We start from the raw sequence: 25,121 nt of genomic DNA, 5'->3' as shown, positions 1-25,121 counted from the left end.
ACGGTTCAAGAACATCATTCAATTTAATTTGTGTACATCTTGGATTGGGATTTCAGGGGAGTTTTACAGGAACGATAAAGGGTTGAACCAGTCCGTGGTACAGAATGGGTTACTGATCACTGCTGCATATGTAGTGCACTCACCTATTGTAAATTAAGTTTTTTCTTGGGCAAGTGAGAGCCATTCTCAATAGATCCGGTGAATAATTGTGCCATTGTAAATGTGCATGATTGTTTATTCACATCAAGTCAACATGCTTCCACAAGACCAGCGGTGAAACTTGTCACATGATGCAGAGCAAGCGAACATAAAACGGCGACGAAAAGACGAAAAAGCGAAGAGGGCGATAGCAAGCAGAGTGTCATTTTCAGTCGTCGTATTGGCCGCCGCTGTTGTCGTTGATCAGAAGGTGCCATCGCTCAAATGTTTTATCTTTGTTCTTCAGACATTCGTACCAGTGCTTGAGGCATTCGCCTTGAGCCTGGATACCCAGCCTGCAGCCGCCTGAGCGCAAAAAACACAAATTGATCGTAAAATAAGATTAGCGTGATGGCGCCGGCAGCGCTATTTGACATGTCGATGCGCAAGCTCACCGATGAAATCATTGGACTTTCCCCTGTCGTAGTCCCAAACCGAAATGTCCAGAGTCTTCTTGGCCAGCTCGCCGTGCTTGATTTCGTAAGTGAATTTCTGCAAAAGTTGTGAGGATCAGTGTTTCCCATAAATATTGAGAGACCCTGTTGGGTGGACAGTCTTGAGTGCTCCGGTGGCATGCTCCCCCGAAAGCAAAATTTGTACATTTTGATTTTAAACGCATCAATCTGGTGCATTTTTAGAGCAAAATCAAGTTAGATCTATGATGAATGTGTGCCGTTGTTAACTATTGAATCATAAATACACTAGTTAATATAGACAATGACACAGAAAACAAGTCACTGTGAGGCTCAACAGATTGACTGATTGGGCACACAGTGGTCTCATCAGAATTCTAGTGGGTGTGGGCGCATTTAAGGACAACTTTGACTAACTTTCTTTGTGGGATTGTCTGATCTTCATGCCCTGGTGAACTACCCTCAGGAAAGCCTCTGTGCCTCGCTACTTTGATAAGAACTTTGTATTTATCCCAGCCATGCTTTTTATGGACTGTGTTTTTGTTATGAGTTTTTCTATTCCCTTCTTCCTCGGAGCGCTTTACGTTACTTCCCTTGATACTTATCAAAGATTGCCAACTTGATGCATGTGTCCGCACTTGAATCCTTTCGAACCAAGCATAACACTCACGCCACAAAGCATGTTTTTGTTCTGATGAGTAAACAGACCAAATAAACAATATGAGTTTTAATTTAATGTAATACTCAGATGATTTGGGAAATTACCATATCAAATATCAGTACTGCTGCCTTTGTGATTGCTACCCTGACAGGATGCCGGTTCTTCTTCGATGATTTACAGGAAGTTATTGTAATGCACAACTTAAGTGCTGCAGTTAGGGCCTGTGTCCACCAAAGCGTTTTCCTGCTCTGAACGAATATTTCAAAAACGCCGACATTGCGACAAGGTGCTGGGCAGGTTATCACTTAACTTCTTTTCCTGGTCGCTGAGAGTTAAAAAATGTTCAACTTTGGGAAAATGCGACTCACCAATGTCACATTTTAGCCAACCGTCTAAACACAGTGCAGGCAGGGCGGGAAAAACACAGCAAAAAATATATGACATCTTTGCAAGTGTTGGCGATCTTTTATAAAATGAGGATGTAAAAAAAGTTGATTAACTCTGTATTGATGTATATTTTAAAAATATTAATAAAGTGTTTTTTTTTTCACAAGTTTAGGAGACTCCGGCAGAGCAAATAAACCCTGGTGGCCTGAATGAACATTACTATAAATGGGAAACACCGAGCATGATTTATTCATGGACAGCACGGCGGCGCAGTGGTCAGCGCGTGTGCGGCACAGTTCTGAGGTCATGAGATCAAACCTCCTGTGTGGAGTTTGCATGTTTTCCCCGTGCTTGCGTGGGTTTCCTCGGGGCACTCATGCATGTCAGGTTAATTGGCCGGTACAAATTGTCCCTAGGTGTGAATGAGCGAGCGAATTGTCTGTCCCTGTGTGCCCTGCAACTGGCTGGCAACTAGTTCAGGATGTCCCCTGCCCACTGCCTGAAGATAGCTGGGATGGGCTCCAGCACCCCCGCGACCCTACTGAGGATAAGTGGTGCAGATAATGGATGGATGATTTATTCATTCACTCACTAAGCTTATTCCGCTCGTTTCTGTTTTTAATATTAGACACCTGCAAAGGAGATTACAGAGGATACCACGATTGTTTCTTATTTTTACTATCATTGCGGATCTTCTTTTCGTAATAAAAACAAAGGGCTTTGAGGGGAGGACCTTTAGAACTTTGCCATCTTGAGTTTTTTTGTATAGTCCTTGGGGCGGCAGTAGCTCAGGAGGTAGAGCGCTCGTCTTGGGATCAAGGGAGAGCGCTCGTCTTGGGATCAAGGGAGAGCGCTCATCTTGGGATCAAGGGAGAGCGCTCGTCTTGGGATCAAGGGATCCCAGTTCGAATCCCGGCTCGCCCGTGTTACATGTCGAAGTGTCCTTGGGTAAGACACTGAACCCCTAACACCCCCAATAAGCAGGTTAGCGTCTACAAGGCTGCAAGGCCGCTATTCGGAAAATGTGGAGCACATTGTAAAGCGCTTTGGGAAGTCATTGACTTGAAAAGCGCTATATGAATGCAAATCATTTCATTTCATTTTCTTTTCTCCTTGTTCAAAATTCAATGACATCTTCCCTCCTTATTTTGAGTGACTAATAAACTAAAAACTTATCACTTACTCAGACAAGCTCAATGACACAGAAATTCATAATTCATCAATCCCTCACTTATCAATTAATACATACACAAATGGACTTAGGACTGACCTCTTGGTATTCGGGATTGAGGGTTTTCTTCTTGATATGTGTCTTGTTCTTGCCTCTTTTTCCCATATCAGGTTTAAGACTCCTAAATGTAACCAAGAGATAGAGAAAGGATGAATGTGATAAGAGTGCAAATGTGAGAGAAGGATGTTGAAGGTGAAAATATAAGGTGAAAATGAGAGCACTGATGTTTTGAGGTAAAGATGAATGAATGAGTGGGACAGGCAATAAACTGAAAATGACAGGGTGAGGCATTAAAGATTAGCATAAACAAGAATTTGAACTAGTGGATAAATGAGGCAGTGTTTTCAACCTTTTGTAAGACAAGGCACACTGATTTTCATTGAAAATCCTACATCTCACAATCTGTTGAAAGTGTTAAAAAATGAATGTTTCACGTTTGTTTGTTTTCTTCTCATTATTTGTGGCTAGGTAGGTTTAAGGGTTATTCAATTTGGTCAATAGTTTCCTGTAATTGCGGATTTTATTGTTTTAACCTTTTTTTCAAGTACTGTATTACAATATTTTAATCTTGTTTTTCAATTAAAAAATGAATACTTAAAATGAAAAAAAAAGATTTTCTTGTGGAACAAAAACTATTTCAGCTTTTAAAATAATAAATAAAATTATTGACAAGGTTTTAGCTGTTACATTTATTCTATTTATTTTTTGCTGGGCAATCTTAAACAGCTTCTTCAAACAAAAGAAGTTGTTGAATATACAGTTCTAGGCAGAACGGCGGCGCAGTGGTTAGTGCGTATGCGGCTCAATTCTGAGGTTATGAGATCGAACTTCCTGTGTGGAGTTTGCATGTTCTCCCCGTGCTTGCGTGGGTTTCCTCCGGGCACTCCGGTTTCCTCCCACTTTCCAAAAACATGCACGTTAGGTTAATTGGCCGGTCCAAATTGTCCCTAGGTCTGAATGAGCAAGCGAATTGACTGTCCCTGTCTGCCCTGGGATTGGCTGGCAACCAGTTCAGGGTCTCCACTGCCCGAAGATAGCTGGGACGGGCTTCAAAACCCCCGCAACCCTACTGAGGATGAGCGGTGCAGATAACGGAAGGATATATATATGTCATATATATATATATATATATATATATATATATATATATATATATATATATATATATATATATATATATATATTTATATAATAATGATGTATATACAGTTGTTTACTTCATGACCAGAAAATTGGTATTTAAAAGAAAAAAGGGGTCTGCTGCCACCTACTGACATGGATAATTGCTACAGTTACTCTACTGAACACTGGAACAAAGCAACGGCATGTTTTGGTTATATGTTCGCCATTACATTCCCGAAAAGAATAAAATTACATTGGGCATGTTCCCGCGGCATACTACATGAATTCTCAGAGCATACCTATGTGCCCCACACTGGTTTAATAACTGAAAAAAGGGGGAAAAATAAAAGTAAATACAATTAATGACTGCAAGAATAAAGGTAAAAAGATTGAGAGGGTGAATGAGGTGCAATGTAAGAAAAAAAAATCCGTACACTTTGACAAAAGGATCAGAGTATCCGTTGGAGTCCATGGCAGCCAGGTGGGCACAGCGGACCACGCCCACAATCAGAAGACCCTGTTTGCTGTCGTACCTCAAAGACACCAGGATGCGGCCTCGTTCCTCGCCCTCATTGCTTTCCTGCACCTAAACACACGCGCAGAAGCAAAAAGCACACTTATTATTATTCTATTATGGCTAATGGTTGCAGCGAGGAGTGAAGAGTTGGTATTAACTATTAAGGCAGGGTTGTCCAAATTATTTTAGCTTGGGGGCTACATGCTCGAAAAAAAGCTCTCAGGGGGCCGGACTAGTAGATGATAAGGAGAGAGAAAGAGAGGGGGGGTGTTGAGAGAGATAGCGAGAAAGAAAAAAAGAAAAACATAGAGAGAAACAGACAGTGAAAGAAAGACCAGAGAAAGAGGTATAGAAATAGAGAGCAAGCACGATAGAGAGAGGGGTGAAAGCGAGCGAGAGAGAAGGACATAAAAGAAAAAGGAAGAGAAAATAATAGAGAAAGAAAGTGAGAAAGAAATAACGTGAGAAAGATGGTTCAAAGCCAGAGAGTGATAGAGAAAGAATGAGAGAAAAGTGACAAATCAAAAGAGAGAGAGGGGGAAGAGAGAGAAAGGAAAAGGAGAGACAAAGAGAAAGAGAGATAAACAGAGAAAGAGAGACATCGAGAGAAAGAGATAAACACAGGGAGAGAGAGAGACAAAAAAGAACAAAAAGAAAAACAAAGAAAAAGAGAGAGACATAGGGAGACAGAAAGAAAGAAAGAAAGAAAGAAAGAAAGAAAGAAAGAAAGAAAGGATGTGAGAAAGAGCATAAGACAATGAGAGAAAGAGAGTAAGACAATGAGAGAAGTAACCAAAAAAATGTCAGAATCATGCGATGGTTTTTGAATGTTGTCCATGAATACGTGTTAAATAATTCCAAATTATCTGTCAGCTCCCTTTGATTGCTTTTTCCCTGGTTGCGTTGCTTCCAGATGTGTGCTTTCATATTCAAGCATCTAACCAATTACATTTCAGACATTACTTGCTGCTAGGGTCAGGAATCTACCTGAAGGCCTTCACAATCAGTTATGTGTAACAGAGTAGAAATTTGATTGTTTTGAATGTTTTTTGAATTCTCACAAAATCTGTGTTCTTGTTGTATTACTGTTAATATTCCGGTACCTCATTCAATTGTTAAGTCATGGGCGTCTGCGACTGTCTTTTTCGTTTGGCACTTTATATGCTTCAGCGCTTGCCGTAGCTTCAGCTAATTTGCATCGCGCTGAAGGTAAGATGTGCCCGATATCAGTTGGATAAAAAATGCATACTTTGCTAGATATAGGAGCTGCTTCCACAAATTATTTTTGTATATAAAGATATATAAGTTGTGCTAAATGATGTGTATTAAAAAAAGCACAAAATTAAAAGTAAAGTAATACAGCTTGAAACGATGATGCAACATATTTTGATGCAAACACGCCACAAGGTGCGGCCTGTTGAGTGATGTCCCGTTTTTGTATTTTGAATTTTTTAGATTATTGCGGTCGTGAAGAGATGCCCTGACTTTTGTATTGTTTTGTTTACTGAATGCAGGTACGTGGGAAAGTTATGTTCATTGTTATTATTAAAGTTTCACTATTAATGTGCTCGTATGTTGTCTGCTTGCCGTAGCTTCAGCTAATTTGCACCGCGCTGAAGATTATTGCAGTCGTGAACAGATGCCCTGACTTTTGTATTGTTTTGTTTACTGAATGCAGGCAATAAACCGAGTGACTGTGACACCTTGTGTCGCGCATGATTGAGGGTCGTTACATATGCAAGCCCTGAGTCATAACATAAGTGTGGATAAAGCTATTGGCTTAGCCAATCAGATTGAACTATTATTGGCTAGAGGGCCATAAAGGAAGTATCACAAGAAAAAGGTGAAGAAAAATATAGTATCCCTTTTCAGCTCTAAATCAAATAAAAACTCATGCCAGAAATACGACAGGACAGGCTCGACTTTAAGCATTAGCTTCGAAAGGACAGATTTTATGCACAAATAAGAAGTATTCTGGTGAATAAAACGTGTCTATAGTCCTAATTAATAGTACCATTTTTAGGTTATTATTGATCCTTTTTCACATGTGTCGCATCAGTATCTGCAGAAAATGTTTTAAAGCCATAAAATAATTATTGACAGTTGGATTGATTCAGACGTAGTGCGACTGAAGATGTGAAATACACAGGTATGTATATATAAGGATGTTTTTACAACAGGGTTTTCTTACGTCATCTTCATAGAGCGCGATTCCTCGAGTCTGACCTCCAACCAGCTTTTTCACCTGCCAAAGGAACGTCACGTTTCATGAAGAAAAACTGCATTATCTCAAATAGAGTAGAATGGAAGGCCTTTATTGTCATCACAACATAGAATTTAAAAGTGACGTATAATTTGAAAAGCAACATCAAATTTATAAGCAGTCCAATTAACACTATAATTAAACATGCGTGTGTAAATATATATATATATATATATATATATATATATATATATATATATATATATATATATATATATATACTGTCATGGTTGCCATGGTGCTCACTTGGCCGCGCCCATGTGTGTCACGGTTGCCGTGGTGCCCAATTGGCTCTGCCCGTGTGTGTCACGGTTGCCATGGTGCTCAATTGGTCCCGCCCGTGTTGTGCTAGGTGCGGCTCGTTTTGGGATTGACTTTCTGTGTAGATAAAGCTCAGCGCTCTCTTGCTTCAGGGTCAGCCCGTCAACGAACTTCTGCCCCTCAAGGCGTGGGTTCTGTTCTGTTTTCCTGTGATATCTGCATTCCGGTATTGTTCCCCATTATTTTTGTACTGTTTAATTTCGGGTTCCAGTTTTGTTTTCAGTCTATTCTTGTCCTGTTGGTTAGTTTCTCCAGTTTTGCTTCACGCCTAGTTTCTCCTGTTTATTTTCGTTATCCTGATTTGTTATCGATCTCGTCGGTCTCTGGCTTCCTGTCCTTCCACGCCAGACCGGCTTCCTAACATGCTTGACTCCCCATTTCCCCTAAAATAAAAAGCTTGTGTGAAAATGTCACGCGATTGGGTACTGTATCTGTTCTGGTTCTGACAATACACAGTATATAATATAAAATTGCAAAATTAGACAACACAATGTAAAAACCCAGAAGACAGCAACTGAGATAGCAGTGATCAATGATAGGTATTGGTTGTTTACAGTGCAAATACAGATTACATGATATGACAAATAGGGGCAGTTTAGTTCAGTGCAAATTTGAATTTAGTATGGTGACAGCTTTGGGGAAGAAGCTGGTTCCAAATCTATTTGTTTTGGCTCGAATGAATCGGTATCGCCTATCAGAGGGTAGCAGGCTGAACAAATGGAAACCAAGGGGAGTAATGTCCTTTCGGGTGCCAATCGTTCTGTTCAGGCATCTGGAATTGTAAATGTCATGTAAAGAGGGCAGTGGGTTGCCAATGATCTATTGTCCAGTATCTGTCACCCTCCGCAGCCTCTTCCTGTCTGCTACTGTGCAGCTTGAGTACCACAGTTGTAATGGAGTAGTGCGCCTTCTGGCCCCAATTTCCTTTCGGGACTATTTTTCTCTTTGACATCGGCATTGCGAGCTTACCGGAATTACTCTCTCCAAGCACACGTTGAATGTTTTCTTCTGGTTGAACTTGATTTTCTTGAGCGCCACTCGTGTCTCGCCGATGAAGTCGTTGTGTCCAAATTTGTCCTCATCGCTCACAGACAACCTAGAAGGATGGATGATCAACTCAGAGTTGTACTTTTCAAATGCCGCTGGGGGAAAATGCGGCCGTACCGCAAAGTTTTTCGTGACATTTCGTCTTCTGTGATGCCATGATAGACCAGAGTCTCGTTCCATGTTGGATTCAGGGTGTTTTTCAATGTCTTGGTGCGGAGCTTGTTCGACTGTGTAAGACAGAGAGAAACACTGTACAGTCTTCAAGATGTACATTTCCAGTGATGCGTAGTTGGAGGAGGCAGGTTACATGAAATAAAAAATATATGAAATTGTATTGTTTGTTCAGTGTTTGAAGGGGTAGGGGTAAATATGCTTGTGCTTCATCCTACTCCTTTCCGGACATGCTACATTAATATTGTTTTTGTTTTGTCTTGACTTGTGTTCAAAATTAAAAAAACAAAAACTTTAATTCATTCATTCATTCATTCATTCAGTGTTAAAATGATTTCTAGTTTAACTTCATACTGTAGGGATTGTCTTTTTCAAAATCGTTGAATTTTCACATTATATTATGCATATTTTCAATACAATTAGTATGTAAAGTATTACTGTGCTGAGCATCTGCAAAGTGAGGCACGCAGTTCTCTTGCCTCATGGCCGAGGACGATAGTGAGACAGAGGATTCTGATTTGGCACACACCTCCTATCCCCAAAAAATTAACTATTGAAAGTATTAGCAAGCTATCAGCATGTCAAGCCATCCAGTATATTTTCATTTTTGCATTGATTTTTTTTTTATATTGGAAAATGTATAAATTATATACAGTCATGAGTGTACAATTTCTTCATTTATAAACTATTTATTATTTCAGTCAATTATAACTTATTTCTTTATAATTATTTAACTCCTTGATTTATTCATCTAATCAGATATTATTTTTCAGCTTTTCCTTTACAACTGTACTTTATGTTTTGTTTTCCTCAGAGGTATGGTTTTGATTTTCTGAACCACCCTTTCGATAAAAGATTGCCGTTTTCTATTTCTTAGGTATTGTTTTTATTCATGGACCGCCCGCCCAGTATAAAAGTAAATGTCAGTCATTTTGACTTTGTACTTTCTAAAATCATTGTTGTATAGCTCATTTGTCCCCGGAATATTCTGCTATAAAGTTTTTGAGCCTGTCGTGTTATAACCCAGATATGAAACGAACACAGGGAGGAATAACATTTCATGATAAAAAAAAAAGTCGGTGCTATCTAGTTATGTTTATACTCTAACTTTTACGCGTCCTGATCGGTGCGACCTTTAGCGTTTCTTCCCAAGTTGCTTCCTATACGAGGGCTACACATGCTAAGCTGTTTTAGCTATTAACAACTTTCTTGTTCCTATGACAACAGGGCAAGTACCTTACTGGCCCCCGGCAGCAGGTGCAGCTTGACATAAGGATCCGACAGTCCGTTGGAGTCCATCGGCTTTAAGCCCTGACAAAACGCAAGGCAAGTTCTAATGAATTGCAAAAACATGTTTACGTTATTTTTATTATAATAATAATGTAGGAAGTGAACGTTTGTGAACCTTCGCCTTGATTACACAACATTGCAGTTGGTGGAGATCTTGCTCGTAAAGCAGACTGAATTCCAAACATCCCAGCGTGGCTTTCATGAGAAAAGCATAAGGGCCACAATGAGACAAAAAAAAAAGAATCAGAGCCAAAAAACGTGCTCACTTGCGTCATCTGAATCTTCGTCCGCGTCAACGTGGTCGTCCCCCTGCCGTCTGATAGGGAGCGGTGATGGGTTGGAAGTCAGAAACGTGGCAGCTGAAGCTTCTTTTACCTCCTGAGCCACAGGGGGCGTCCACGAGCTGACCTTGCAATATTGTGCATCTGCGGCATCTGGGCTCGTATAACAACATAAAGAAAAAAATTTATGATACAGTTTAGCGATTGGCAAACTTGGATGCTGGAAGTAGCCAACATTACTTAGCAGTGTTACATTATTAAAGGAACAGTGTGTCTTATAGAAGATGTCACTGTTTTGGGGTATCAAAATATGCGGATTTAATCCCGCCTGGGAGACAATGCTGATAGTAGCGCAAAAGGAAAATGGGTCTAACAATGACCTACAATTTTAAATATGTCCACCGGATGTCACCGAAGATAAGCACCACTCACAAACTACTCCAGCCACTGTTGCTGTTTGCTGCCTAACATTTACCAAATAAAAAAAAAGATTGAACAGTGGTGGGCTGTCAGGGCCTGGAATGCCTTCTCTCCTGGTTTAGAAATATCAGAATCATGTGATGTCAATTATATTTTGGCTATGAATACTTACTAAATAATTCATAATTTTCTGTCAGCTTCTGGTTGCACTTCTTCCAGATGTGTGCTTTCATATTCAAGCATGTAACCACACATTTCAGCCAATACTTGTTGTCGGGGTCAGAAGTCTACTCGAAAGGCCTTCACAATCAGTTCTGCAAGCCCTGAGGTATAAAACAAGTGCCGATAAAACTGTTGTTTTAGCCAATCGGATTCTGAGCTGGTATAACTGGGGCCTTCTAGAAGGCCAAGGGAAGATTAAGCGGTTGAACAAACTATGGATAAGAGAAAGGAGTATGAATTTTGTGCACGGATAAACAGATTTTTGGTGAGTAAAATGTGGCCATATTCCTAAATAGTATCACAATTTTATTATGTTATTATTGAAGCGTTTATATATATGTATATATCTCATCTCATCTCATCTCATTAGCCGTACCGCTTATCCTCATTAGGGTCACGGGGGGGTCGGGTTTGCTGGAGCCCATCCCAGCCACCAGGGGACACCCTCAACTAGTTGCCAGCCAATCGCAGAGCACACAGGGACAGACAACTCATTCGCTCATTCACACCTAGGGACAATTTGGACCGGCCAATTCACCTGAAATGCATGTTTTTGGAACGCGGCAGGAAATATATATATATATATATATATATATATATATATATATATATATATATATATATATATATATATATATATATCGCAGCTGTAGCTGCAGTAAATGTTTTATAGTCATATTTTTTTGAAGGGCTAGGTGTGAAATGCATGGCTCGCCACTGCATTTGAAGCATCAAAGTTTCCAAATTCACCTAAACACTGATTAAAAAAGTAAAAAAAAAAAAAAAGCAGAACCACGCTTTAAATAACTTGCACTGACATCTATGTTCGTGGGTGGCATGGCGGCCAAGTGGATAACACATCCACGACACAGATCTGCGGTCATGGGATCAAATCCTTCTGTACAGAGTTTGCATATACTCCACGAGCTTGCATAAGTTTCCTCCGGGATTTCCATTTTTTTCTTTTACAAACGCACAGTTGATAAACACTGCGACATATTAAATCTTTATGAAGTAAAATGAATATTGGAGGGACAAACCCCTCAAAAATCGTTTTATGAATAAATCTTGTACCCCTGATTCATAATTTAATTGTGAGCCTCCGAAAGATCCCCAACCCTACCGCTAAGGCACATTTTTATGCCGGTAATTTATTAATCCGGCCACGGCGAGAGTGCCTTGTCTACCATGTGGATCCTGAGCTAAAATGAGTTTGACACCCCTGGTTTAGTGCAGCTGAGTGCTTTAAACCACAAGGAAGAATAAAAACTACTAACAGCCAAAGTAACCAAACTCCACCATTTTTGTTCAAATCTTTTGCACAACTTTTCGCAAGTTTTTGGTTACACATAGAAGCAAGGTTGCAAAACATCTGGGCTACACTACCCAATTGTTTTCAATTGCACACTTTTATGCTACATTTTCTTCACACCTGAGCTAACTTTCTCCGGAGACCGACAAAGTGGACGAGGTGGTGGTGGCTCCACAGCACCAACAGGGTCCTTTTGTCCAGAATCTTTGCCAGAATCTGTGCCAGGAAGCGGCGGCTGGGAAAGTGGCAGCGGCCCTTGAAGGACACGGGGTGCTGCACCTTTATAGAACCAGGCTCCAGAACGCCTCTGCACCTGCGCCCGAAGAAGCACAGACCTCTTTAACTGGATGGAGATCGTCTTCTGTCAGTGGATGGGTGCCCACTCACTTACTTCTTGTTGTTGTTTGCATATGGGACACAAACACGACGAGGTCGAGTCATTTTGGGCCACACATGCACTGCACACTTGCTGGAAAACATGACATATAACACAATGTCCTCAAGCTGGTTATAATCATCATTCATTTATATTGCAGTTCTTATTTTTTTGTTAGTGCAGCTTAAAAATGGTAAAAATAAGAAAAGGCCTGTTTCAAATACAGTCAAAACGCCAAACCAAACCCCTAAAAAGATTAAAAAAGAAGAGTTTTCAGTATTGTCAGTACTTGAGGAGTGAGCTCACAGAGGCTGCGATCATGACAGAGAGTAGCAAAATTTCATGTTGCAGACACCATCTTTAAATCAATTCAATGTAATTTTAGAAAACATTGATATGTGAATGCCCTATAACCCTACTGAGGATAAGCGGTGCAGATAATGGATGGATTGATGATATGTGACTGTAATTTAACATCCAAGATTACTGTTGGAGCTTGCTTCTGATAACACTTGCAGAAGTCTCACGTACCTTCCTGCAGTGGACGCAAAGGGCGGCCGTGACGCCGTCTGCTCCGAACGTTGCCCCACAAAGCAAACAAGCTGAATGTCCATCCCCGCACGCCGTCCTCCGAGCGTCCTCCAGACGGGTGGACAGGAGCCTGTGTATTAAATGCCCGCATGAACGCGAAAGCACACATGCAAACACAAACACACACAAAGTAATACAGGATGGTTGGATCAACAGATGAATTAATGGATAAATGTCAAATGTTATATGGGTGAGAGATGGGATAAATAATTGAATGAGTAACAATGACATATGAATAACTGATAAGGGGAAAGCGTGACTCACAGATGACCGAACCAATGGACAAATGTATGGACATACAGAGAGATGGATAGATGGATAGATGGGTACTTGGGTGGCTGGATGGATGGATGGATGGATGGATAGTAGTATGATCTGATGTAGTCTAATCTTATTATTGTAATAATACATAATATAGTTTTTATCTAGAAGTGCCTTTCAAGACACCCAGAATAAATAAAAATCATGTCAATTATAATAAATAAATATATAAAAACGAGTATGGTAAAAACAGGGAATCATGTGAATCAGTTTTGGATTAGGCGGATTTTATTGCCCATGCACTGCTAAAACTTTTATTTTGTATTCATTTTTTATTCATTTCAACCCACTACAACAATTTAGGCGAATGTATTTTTTTCACATCTCCCACTTGAGTTTCTATCGCGTGATGAGTTGGTTCGGATGTAAAACTGCATTTACTTAACTGTTATAATAAACTGGTTAACACATTCATAGCCAAATATTGTTTTGGTTATGCTTGGAAAATATCCCTTGTCATCCATGATAGTATTTGTAGTTTAGGTTACAAAACTAGGCTGAATGATAAAGCATAACACTGAAAAACTATGGTAGGCTAAAACTTGTAAATTCACATCTTTTTACTGATCCAGCCCGCCTGAGATCAGAAATTCTGGTTCCGGCCCCATAGCCAAACTCAGTGTGATATCCCTGCCTTAGATGTTTGAATGGACGGTGCCTGATGGATGTGTGTGAATGAATTAGTGAATAGTTGAAAGGGTGCGGCATTAGGTAGATAACAGCAGTTTGTACGATCTTACTGGATGCGTCGCTGCTCAATGTCATCCATCTTGGCGGCCCGGGCCAAAACGCCATTGATGATCTCCTTCTCTTCATCAGTCAACTCCTCACCCGGGTTGAGTGGAGGCAGAGGAGAGGCACCACACCGACTCATCTTTGTATCGGAACCTTGAAAGCAACACACGCAAAATTACCCATAGTCACACACATTATCTATAAGGACACATACACACATGAGGACCCATACTGTAGCTCAGGGGTCGGGAACCTACTGATCGCAAGCCGTATTTGACTTTTCATGAGTGCATATGGCTCAGAGATAAAATCTTGCTCAAATGTTTTCTGTGTCGTTCCAATTTTGGGATGAGCGAAGTATATTTCAATACATCCAAGGCCAAAGCAACAGTAAGAGGAATATTCCTGTATATAGAGGGCAAAATCTCAACTAGAGTTTACAGTCAATGTGACACACCAAGAGGCCTTGTTTTGGCTGTACGTCCTTTATATGGAATCTTATTCAACAATGTATGTTTACTCTTGAGAGACCTTTGGATGAAAACCCCAAAACACATAGCCATCACACTCCCTTCTATCTCTCACCCAGCGCTGCCCGCATGAAAGGTAACTATGATGGTATCTTTCTCGTTTGCAGTATTTTGTGAAATATTTAGAAAGAAACTAAAATATTGTGTTAATAAGTGTTATACGTATCTTGATATGGGACACAGGCCTATGGCATTATTATCCATCCATTATCTGCACCGCTTATCCTCAGTAGGGTCGCGGGGGTGCTAGAGCCCATCCCAAATGTCCTCACATTAGCCCGATTTTAGCTAACCTGCATTGGCTCGCTGTTAGCTTACGATGTGATTTTAAGGTTCTGTTGGTAGTATACAAAATCATGCATGGACTTGCTCCCTCATATCTTTCGGATTTAATAATAATAATAATAATAATAATTTCCTTGTATTGTCATTCTGTGTAACAATGTACACAGAACGAAATGTCGATTGCACCTGACCCGTTGTAGCGAGCCGATGCAGCCGCAGCCAACAGAGGGCGCCGCCGACCACTTTTTAAGTCTTAGGAATGACTCGGCCGGGGCGCGAACCACCGACCTCCCAGTCTCAAAGCGGGCGCCTTACCATCCCCCTATGTTCCGGTCCGAAGCCTTCGCCCTGAAAATGTTGGTCTACTGGTGATCCCAAGAGCCAAGAAGAGATCAGCAGGTTCGAAAGCGTTCTCCGTTCGGGCCCCGGTGCTGTGGAATGCTCTTCCCCCTGAGATTCGATCTGAAACCTCAGTGGAAATGTTTAAATCTAAGCTTAAAACAGACTATTCTATAGCATATGAATAACCTATATCTTATGTTGATAATATGTGTATTATTTGCCCTAATGGAAGTTTTAGATCAGGGGATGGTGTCATAATAATCTGTGGTTTGCAATAATCTGTGGTCTGTGCAGCCCTTTAAGACTCTTTGTGATTAAGGGCTATACAAATATACATGACTTGACTTGACACCCTGAACTGGTTGGGCATTATTATTACTTCATAATCATCAAATCATCAAAAGTCACACAGTGAAATGAAATGTGCGGAAGAATTTGATTTTGTCTGCGGGTTTTGTTGAATTTTGTCTTAAAATATATGGTGTGTGTCTCTCTCTTCAAAAAATATTTTGCTTTCCTGCCGTTTTGTGTCAAAAAAGTTCCCGACCTCTGCTGCCGTATTTTGTATTGTAAACGCTGCCCACTAACCGAGCTTGAGGGTAAATCCTTTTTTGTTGACATTATGTAAAGATAAGCTTAGCGTCCTTAACTCTTTTTCAAAGGCAAGCTCATTAGTATTTCTTTCTTTTGTTCTTCACCTTCCCTTGACATATGCTTCAATCCCAACATGCCGAGGGGACTCGAAATCTTGCTCATTAACTTCCTGACAGTGACCTGATTAAAACCCCACATCTAAAGCCGAATGTTAATGATGACTTATCATTTTTCACAAGACTTTCTGCAAAAATTGTCATATGAGTGGCCAGGTTCATTGCCGTCACGATTGTCCATAACTATTATCCTTATCCACGTCATTATCATCATCATTCCATTAGGCATCGCTGTCATTTTCTTCCTCATCACCGTCATCATCATGGCAGGGCCCCCCTCTAACATTTTAACTCTTCACTTGCTTGACGTTGCACTGACCTTTACGGCTTTGCCGCCTACAAATGTCAGGAAGTGCCCGCTGAATATTTTCAGTGACGAATGACACAGAACAAAGTCATGCAGAATGTCAAACATGGATGTTGATGTCGAGTCCAAAGCATCCATGTTCTCTACATGAGGCCCCCTAAATCCTGTCAACTTTCACCAGAGACGCCAAGGACAACCTGTGATTTACATCCTGGCATTACGGCTGCACTTTACTGAGGGACATCCTGACCTTATTCTCGCGTGTATTCATTGTGAACGTGTATGTGAGCGCATATGTGTGAGATCACTTCCGAATGGCACTGAGTGATGATGGAGGTGAACGACAGGACAACTTCCTGACACTCAATTACATATGTTGTAAATGCAAAGGCATTGAGGGCGACATCACCTTTCCAACATCATCTGGCATCTTCACTGAGAGACGATATGTAATAATTCACTGCTAGAAGTCGCGGTATCATACAGTGGAGCTGAAACGCTCGTAGAGGTGATAATGGGACAGAAAAATTAAGCCCGAACCCGCCCAAACCCGAAGGATTAACTTGATTTGATAACTGAGCCCGGAAAAAACCCAAAGCTTCAATCTGTCGGCAAAGTAAACACGAAGCTTTACTTCGGCCGTCGGTACTTTAGCGCCAAATTGTGCATTTCGGCTAAACTACGCAGCTTTGGGTTAACTTGGGGCCGAGTCTCTCAAATGAAGTGTGCACTGCAAGCGCAGCACTAAAATGAACGTTTGAGCTCCAAAGTGAGCATTTCGGCGACTTGCAGTGAACGGAAGTAAAACTGAATAAAAGGGCACTGAAAAGAAAATCATATTCTGGAGATTACAAGCTGCAAATAGTGAAAGATTTGTTCGAAAAGCAGAAAGAAAGGTTGTAAAGCTTGTTAACTATTAGCAGGAAGCGGAAATGACGTCTGACGTGAGGGAGGTGGAAGTAGAGGCGCGTCTTTTCCCCAACACAAAGTGATTTAGAGTTAAATTGATAGTTTGGTAAGCATTTTCTTTATCAAAATAATGACTTAAGTAAAGGTAAGTGCATGCTATGCAGATCTTCCACAAAGGGGGAAAAAAAAGAAAGAAAAAAAAACGGCGAGAGAGAGAAGCCCGGCGGATCCGAAAAATTGATTGACATTAAAAGCCCGAACCTGTCCCGCATTTGGGCCGGTCGGGTCCCTAGCTCTTACCTCTATTATGTTAAAATAAGTCTCACTATACAAAAACAAATCAACTTTACTCGAAGGAATACATTCCGTTTGAAATGAAAAACACACTGTTGTACTTCAGTTGCGACTTTCTTATTTTGGTTGTGTAACGGTGTACAGGCAAATATCAATACCATTAGTGCATAAAATACCTCTTCCCTTTTTAAAACATAATTGACTTTTTTTAACCCAACAATATATTTCTTTAATGGGGCATTGTGTATCATTTAGCACCATCCTAAAAAAAACAAACACTTAATTCATTAAAAAAAAACATTATTCGAATAATGAGCACAAAAATAACTGAACTGCCATAAAACAAGTATTTTTTTAACCCCCTCAAGAAGTGTTTTACATATATTATCATCCATCCATCCATTATCTGCACAGCTCATCCTCAGTAGGGTCACGGGGGGGCTGGAACCCATCCCCGCTATCTTCGGGCAGTTACCAGACAACTCACTCGCTCATTCACACCTACGGACAATATGGACCAGCCATTTAACCTGACATGCATACTATTTTGAATCTGGGAGGAAACCGGAGTGCCCGGAGGAGACCCACGCAAGCACGGGGAGAACATGCAAACTTCACACAGTAAGGTTCAATCTCATGACCTCAGAACTGTGCCGCACACGCGCTAAACACTGCGCCGCCGTGCTGCTTACATGTATTATACAATTATTATATACATATATATATATATATATATATATATATATATATGTATATATATATATATATATATATATATATATATATATATATATATATATATATATATATATATATATATATATATATATATATATTGCACTTTATTTTTATTTTTTTTGCATGAGCTTTGCCTCGTTGGAGCTACTTATACAAAGCAAGAGCGACAAAAGAGCAATAAATACATTTTATGTATTGCCTTTTTGTTATGGTCTGGTGCACCTATGTCCACCAGAGGGCGCCTAACCTGTTTGTAATTGGAGCAGGTGTGTCCAATCACTCCACACCTGTCCCGAATTAGCCTGACCCTACACAAGGACATTTTGGACACTACCCAGTGTCGGATAAATTTCATTTTCCACCTTTGTTTTCCACCATCTCCTTTTTCCAGTTATATATTTGTTTCTTAGGTTTGTTTTTTGTTTTTTGGTTTGGATAGTTTAATTGTAATTTACCATCATTTTTGAGCAACTTACTTGCTTCCTGCTTCCTGCATTAGGGTCCATTGCAAAAACACTTATGCTTTATTTTCCACTTTGCTTTTATCCTACTTTTATCAGAGTGGTTCGGGGCGGAACACATTTAGTCTGAGGAATGGGGGTTGGGGGAGTGACGTCATGCTCGCCCATAGAGGTTTTTGGGTGTTTCATGAAAATGGTAGTACAGTCAAGTAAAGTCCAAACACCAAATCTGACCCTTAAAAAAAAATAAATTAAAAAGTAGTTTATTCAAGTGCGTCTAAGAAATGGATGTACTTTCAGGCGCATTAGGAATAAGCCGTTAAGTCTCCAAATATGACTTTAAGCCAGGAGATGGCGGCAGAGAGTGAAGTTCTAAATCCCGTACAGCTTCTTCAACTTAATTTCTGTCACGAGGCATCTTCCTCATCGCCTTGAATCGGGAACTCAGTTTTCTAGCATCGATCAAGTGGCCGATGTCCCGCAGCACCATTCCGGAAACCCCCTAAACCCCCATCCCCGCCTCTACCTACTGCTGTCATGGCGTAACTAATGTCCTCCAGCATCAACAAGGGGATGCTCGACTCTCAGAAAGTAAAAGCGACACTAATGGAAGTACAAGCAAACATTTTCGCTTGGAGAGTGGGCTGGCTGGGAGCTGCGGGGTAACACACACACACACAAACTCGGAGATTATCGCAACATTTCTTTATTTTGAGACTTGGTAATTGCATGTGGGCGACATCCAAGATTAAAAAGCTCAAGTTTAATTCTTTAAAGAATATAATCCTGAGAGACTTTTTAAAACAAAGTCAGGATGGCAGCATTTCCCTGTATCAAAAATGCTTCACTTGGGAGTGGATAAATCACACTTACATTTAGGTCTTGGTACAAAAGTCAGTTTCTGGTTTCTCATTTTTTACCTTTAATCAGACACTCTTGATCAGCGAGTTAGGAAGAAAAAGTCAAGCTTGAACAATTAGCAGTTAGCATTAGTATGACTGTCAAGGCAAACTTTGGCGAACAAAATCGGCTCATCTTGTAAAAACAAGCATATGCCTGAAAGAAGTTTGGATTTGACTGCTTGGAGTGGTCGGTGGTCGGGGACTGCAATACCCAATTTGGCCACCAGATGGTATTAGAGACCCGATGAAGGCAGACCACATTAAAGCAGATGTTTATTGATTGTGTTGGTATTTATGGGAGGTGTCTTGACACAAAACCTAGCAAAAGACACTCGCTGAGGCCTAATGTACAAGGCTGTTAATTTTCACTAAAATCGGTTCAGCTGTTTTAGAGCCCATAAATCACACACACACACACATACAGAAACACACGCATACACACACAAAACTGGTTTTGTACAGTAGACAGATAGATAGATAGATAATGCAATGTAAGAATGGATCACCTAACATCGAAAAAAGGTGGTAATTCTTACCACCACAAAATTGACATATTCTATTACTAAAATTAACAAAAAAAAATCAAAAGCAAGACACATTTTGCAGTTTTAATTAGGTTCTTTCACTATGGATTTTTTTGTTACACAACAGTTTTAGCGTTAGCATTAGCACTATAGCATTCGTAGTTGAAGTACTGATCATCTGTCATCAGAACAAACGTCAAGAGTTAATAAAAAGACTTAGGTTTTAGATATTACACCACTCGGTCAATGTAGTTTAACATTAGCATGTCAGAGCTATTGCTAAAACAAATGTTCCTGCCACAAGATGAACACATTTTACTACTAAAATCAACAAAAACACAAAAACAAGACACAATTTTGAGAATTCTATGAAGTTCTTTCACTATGAACTTGTTGCTATGAAACAGTGTCATGGTTAGTTAGCATTAGCACTGTTTCAATCATACCCAAGAGAAAATTGACATCTATTCTAAACTAAGCACCTAAAAAAATATGGTTTTGGGGAGTTCTTTTTACAAGACATTGGGGTTGAAAGTGATTGCCAATAGTAACAGTGTCTTTTATTGTGGATACTGTTATGCTAAGTTCTCAAAAATCCCTGAGGGTCACCTTGATGCTAATTTAAAGGCAATCGTTTGCATGTCATGTAGAGAGGGGTCAATAGAAGGATTTGGGGGAGCATGAGAAGGAGCGGGGAAATCAATAACATAAAACATGGCTGCAAGAAGAACAAAATCAAGCAGCATAATTTGATTACAATCTGAGTCTTTCATCCTATTTTTTTATTAACGTCTTATCAGTCACTCTTCCGTCCTTTTCTTCATTTTATGCAATATCCAGTTCTGTTTTATTTTTGCCTCCGCTTTACCATCTTGTTATGTTACAGAATGGGTGTCCAAAGGTTTAAATTGAAAGAGCTACTTTAAAGTTCTTTGAAGTAAATTTTAACACTATAAAATAAATAAATCAAGCAATTAGTGTTTATAAAAAGAATAAAAAAATGCTGTCTGTCAAAAGTAATAATACAAATAGTTTGAGCTTTTACATATTTTTGCCTTGCCTCTGTCCTAATTTTTCAGAACAATAAAAGAGAAAAAAATAAAATAAAGCTCATTTGTTTTAATTTGCTTGATAATCTTTAAAGGGGTGTATTTTTAGCGCCCCATCTAGCGGTAAAAAAAATGTTATTCATAAAAAAAAAAGAAAACACAGTATTGATTTTAGTAATCAACAACATTTTACATGAAATGAGCATCACCTGTCATGATGACTGATTAGTTTCACCTGTGCCCGCTCGTTTGGCGCCAGCCGCTGCTGGCTTCCTGATTGGTTCCCCATCCTACTTAAGCTGAGTCCTTTCACTCGCCTGTTGTCAGTCCGTCAGCGAACCTCTGTTTCTACAAGGCAAGCACTTTGACCCTGACTCCCGTCTGTCCCGCTTTTTGCACCCGCTTTCTACCCGTCCCTTCCTGATTTCCCCGTTTGTCTCCAGCTACGACCTGTTTTTTGACCCCGACCACGTTTTGCTCTCCCGTCCTTGCTTACGTCCCCTTTTTGATCCCGACCACGTTTCGCTCTCCCGTCCCGGCTTTTGACCATTTTTTTACGTCTTCGACACCACGATCTCCCGCTCCGGAAGATTAGGGAAAAAAAGAGAAGCAAAATGTGCCTTTGAGCATCATTACGTCGCCATAGTTTGCATTTTTTCTTACACTTTTGATCACTCGTTTCGGGTTGCACTACACTATGCAGCGACATCTAGTGGTCAAATAGTACACACTGTACCTTTAATACTCATAGATCTGCCTTTTTTTAGATCACAATTAACATAGTAATGTTTAATTTATTTTGATCTTTTCAGATGAACATTTTTGAAAATCGATACAATATGTATATTGATTTATTAGTAAAGGTGCATCAAATTTTGGGAGTCCATGACTCTAGCCATTATTATTTTTTCTCTCTCCATGTGAGCCTTGTGTTTATTTATGTATTTTCATGTACCATATTTTCCAGACCATAAATCGCTCCGGTTTAAAAGGAAACGCATAATTAAGAAGAATAAGGAGATTAAGACGCAACCCCAGCCAAACTATGAAAAACACTGCGACTTATAGTCGAGAAAAAAACGTTGTTTTTTTTTTGTTGTTGTAGGCTACTCAAAAGATTATTGAGGGCCAAAAATCTCCCGTGCCACAGTTTGGACACCCTGTGTGAGGGCATTCCATGCATAATAGCCATCTTTCTTTTGGCCTTCTTTGCTTTTTGATTATATTTCATAGGGAACAAAACCCTCCCCGTCTTCATCTGTGTTTGGGGAGGGGGATGGGTCGTATCAGGTCACCACCGAGTTCCTGCATGTGCACTTTAATGTTATATAACGTGAATAACAGCGCTTTGTCAAGCAGAAAAATAAAAGACAGAAGATTTATTCCTGACACGTTTTTGTAAGATAGCGTTGCATCGTTTTTTTCTGGAATCTTCCATGTGTACCTCTCATGGCATTCAAGCAGCTCAGTGGTCTTGTGGCATTAATGTGCAATTAGGGGAGGCAAGTGAGGCTGTGCCTCACCTGTCATCATGAAAAAAACAAAACTATTAAATGGTTATATCCATTCAGTGTTAACAATCTTTCTTATCTAACTTCTTTTTGATTTTCTTTTTCAAAATTGCCGAATTTTACTTAATAACAGATATGTAAATGTATGTAACGTATCACTGTGCTGAGAGTTTGCAGATGAAGAGTGAGGCACACACTTCTTTTGCCTCAAAGTAGAGGGCGATAGTGAGATCAAGGATTGCCTATCTACTGATGTAAGTACCAGTGCATAGACTTTACAAGTTTATGGAAGAAAAATATTTAAAAGGTTTTCAAATGCTATGGTTAGGCGGCACAGCGGGTGAGTGGTCAGCGCGTCTGTGGCACAGTTCTGAGGTCATGGTATCAAATCCTCCTGTGCGAAGTTTGCATGTTCTCCCCATGCTTGTGTGGGTTTCCCCTGGGCTCTCCGGTTTTATCCCACATTCCAAAAACATGCATGTCAGGTTAATTGTCTGGTCCATAGTGTCCCTAAGTCCCGACCAGAACGGAATTAGGACCCAGATGCGTAACGATAACCACAAGTTTATTGAGATAAAGAGGAAAGGCAGCGCCAGCGATGCAGTGCTCGCTGGACGCAGGAAGCAAGCTGCTCACAGAATCGGAATGTGTTCCAAATGCGGAAGTGGATCTTTCGGAGCGGGACATCGTAGTGTCGTAGACAGAAAACAGGTCGATTGCCTGGTCGGGAGATCAAAATGTGGTGGGGGTCAAAAAACAGGTCGTAGCCTGAGACAAACGGGGAAATCAGGAACGGACAGGTGGAAAACGGGTGAAAAAAGTGGGACCGACAGGAGTCAGAGTCAAAATGCTTGCCTTGTAGAAACAGAGGTTCGCTGACAGACTGACAACAGGCGAGTGAAAAGACCGACCTTAAGTAGGACGGAGAACCAATCAGGAAGCCAGCAGTGGCTGGCACCAAACGAGCGGGTACAGGTGAAATTAATCAGTCATGACACCCTAGGTGTGAATGAGCGAGCAAGTTGTCTGTCTCTGTGTGCCCTGCGACTGGCTTGCAACCAGTTGAGGGTGTCCCCTGCCCACTGCCCGAAGCTGGCTGGGATGGGCTCCAGCAACCCCCGCTACCCTACTAAGGATAAGCGGTGCATAAAATGGATAGAAATGCTATGGTTTATATATTACTTTCTTGCTCAAATGATGAATAAGATGAAGGTTCATTTATTTGTAATTCTGACTGTACCTCACCAGAAACCAACCAAACTGCACGTCACTATCTTTTGGTACAGTGAGGGTCAGGGGTTCAATTCCTGGCCAGTCACACACACTCAACAATTGGGTATAATTCATAATTCATGGATAGGAATGGAAAATCAAACGCTAGTAAACTGTTTCAAACAGATCAAATCTATAAAGGCAAGGTATACCCTGTTTGTTATACTGTAACTCGTCTTGGGATCAAAAGGTCGCATGTTCGATTCCCGGCTCCTCCGTGTTGTATGTCGAATGTGCTTGGGCAAGACACTGAATCCTGACGCTGCTATCGGTGTGTAAATGGGTAAGTGTAAAGCAAATTGTAAAGTGCTTTGGGAGGTCTTCAGTGACTTAAAATCGCTATATAAATGCAGACCATTTAAGTTAAAGTATACTGTATTATAAAGAGAAATACAACACAAGATTATGTGAACAATATTACTCCAAATATTGATCTTTTTAATAACTTTGAGTTTATTTTTGTCAAATATTTTCTAGACTTTATTTTACAATGTGAGTTCCCGCAATGAATACATTTGTTTTCATCAAATTACTAAACTAATGATTTTATGGAAAGAATAATGTAAAAAAAATGTAACTACACACAGTTAAGTAAAAAAAGGACAGAAATTCAGATGTATTTTTTCTCCATTTTAAAAATTATTTTTTGTATATAAATGGATAAAAGCATTTTAAAACTAGTACTAAATATAAACTTTATTTTTTAATGGGCAAATGTATTCAATATCAGTGATATTTTTGGTCATTTTAATAATTACAAGATAAGGGAAATAAGGCTTAAAATTGGGAAATTTATCCCCAAAAAGTTGGCATACAACATTGCTCATTTTGAGAAATATGTTTCTCATATCACAATAACTTATTGTTTTGTCATTTTTCTTATTGTACTTTAAAATACGGGGTTTTTAAGATAACTCATACACAAAATGAACCTAATTCTCTGCAGCAATTTTAGATTACTGATATAAAAAATGTCTAAGTCTCTTTTGTAAAAAAAAAATCAAAAAAAATCATCCATGTTTTATAACCACATAAGCATTTTTTAGTGTTTTTTAAACCATGCCTATCATTTTGAATGGATTTTATATAACTGAATTTATCAATTGAGTAGAAAAATAAGCAAAAAATGATTTAACATTTCGAAACTATGATTTTTTTTTTAAATTCGATACTTTGCTGATACTGCATTATTTTCATTCTTTAATTCAATGGTAAATCCCTTAAAGACAATTTAATGCAGAAATTGTTAACATAATTATTAGGTTTACAGCAGACGCATAATAACGTAAAAAGGGGCTCACCTGTCAAATTGCTTTCTTGATTCAAGCCGATGGTGCTGCTGCTGTATTCGGCTCTTTGCTCTGTTCTGACGTTTTTTCTCTTGAAGCCCCTCCTCCTGCTCCTCTTC

General features: G+C 39.8%; 1 protein-coding gene across 1 annotated transcript; it reads right to left on the bottom strand.

Annotated features, from left to right (window-relative positions):
- Positions 1-220: 220 nt before the first annotated feature.
- On the bottom strand, positions 221-25,121 carry rph3aa (rabphilin 3A homolog (mouse), a). The gene is made up of 15 exons (XM_088319735.1): positions 25,015-25,121; positions 13,885-14,032; positions 12,764-12,893; positions 12,248-12,325; positions 11,977-12,169; positions 9,888-10,055; positions 9,737-9,816; positions 9,568-9,642; positions 8,278-8,387; positions 8,083-8,209; positions 6,721-6,774; positions 4,447-4,598; positions 2,930-3,011; positions 594-690; positions 221-504 (listed from the first exon to the last, which is right to left on the bottom strand). Exons 2-15 carry the CDS (start codon positions 14,016-14,018, stop codon positions 368-370), a joined length of 1,617 nt encoding a protein of 538 aa, XP_088175861.1. The 5' UTR covers positions 14,019-14,032; positions 25,015-25,121; the 3' UTR covers positions 221-367.

The sequence above is a fragment of the Urocampus carinirostris genome, chromosome 16 (assembly GCF_059441175.1).
Source record: "Urocampus carinirostris isolate Australia breed hairy pipefish chromosome 16, RoL_Ucar_1.0, whole genome shotgun sequence".
In the NCBI taxonomy this organism is placed as follows: Eukaryota; Metazoa; Chordata; class Actinopteri; order Syngnathiformes; family Syngnathidae; genus Urocampus; species Urocampus carinirostris.
Note: the sequence above shows the minus strand (reverse complement) of the source record. Positions and strands in the feature narration are given on the sequence as shown.

Bases quoted from the DNA above. Each gene is read 5' to 3' on its own strand.
- rph3aa (XM_088319735.1), bottom strand. From the start codon at position 14,018: ATGAGTCGGTGTGGTGCCTCTCCTCTGCCTCCACTCAACCCGGGTGAG. The intron at 12,894-13,884 runs GTAAGATCGTAC...TTTAATACACAG, and splicing joins ATTGAGCAGCGACGCATCCA to GCTCCTGTCCACCCGTCTGG. The intron at 9,817-9,887 runs GTGAGCACGTTT...TTCTCATGAAAG, and splicing joins CGAAGATTCAGATGACGCAA to CCACGCTGGGATGTTTGGAA.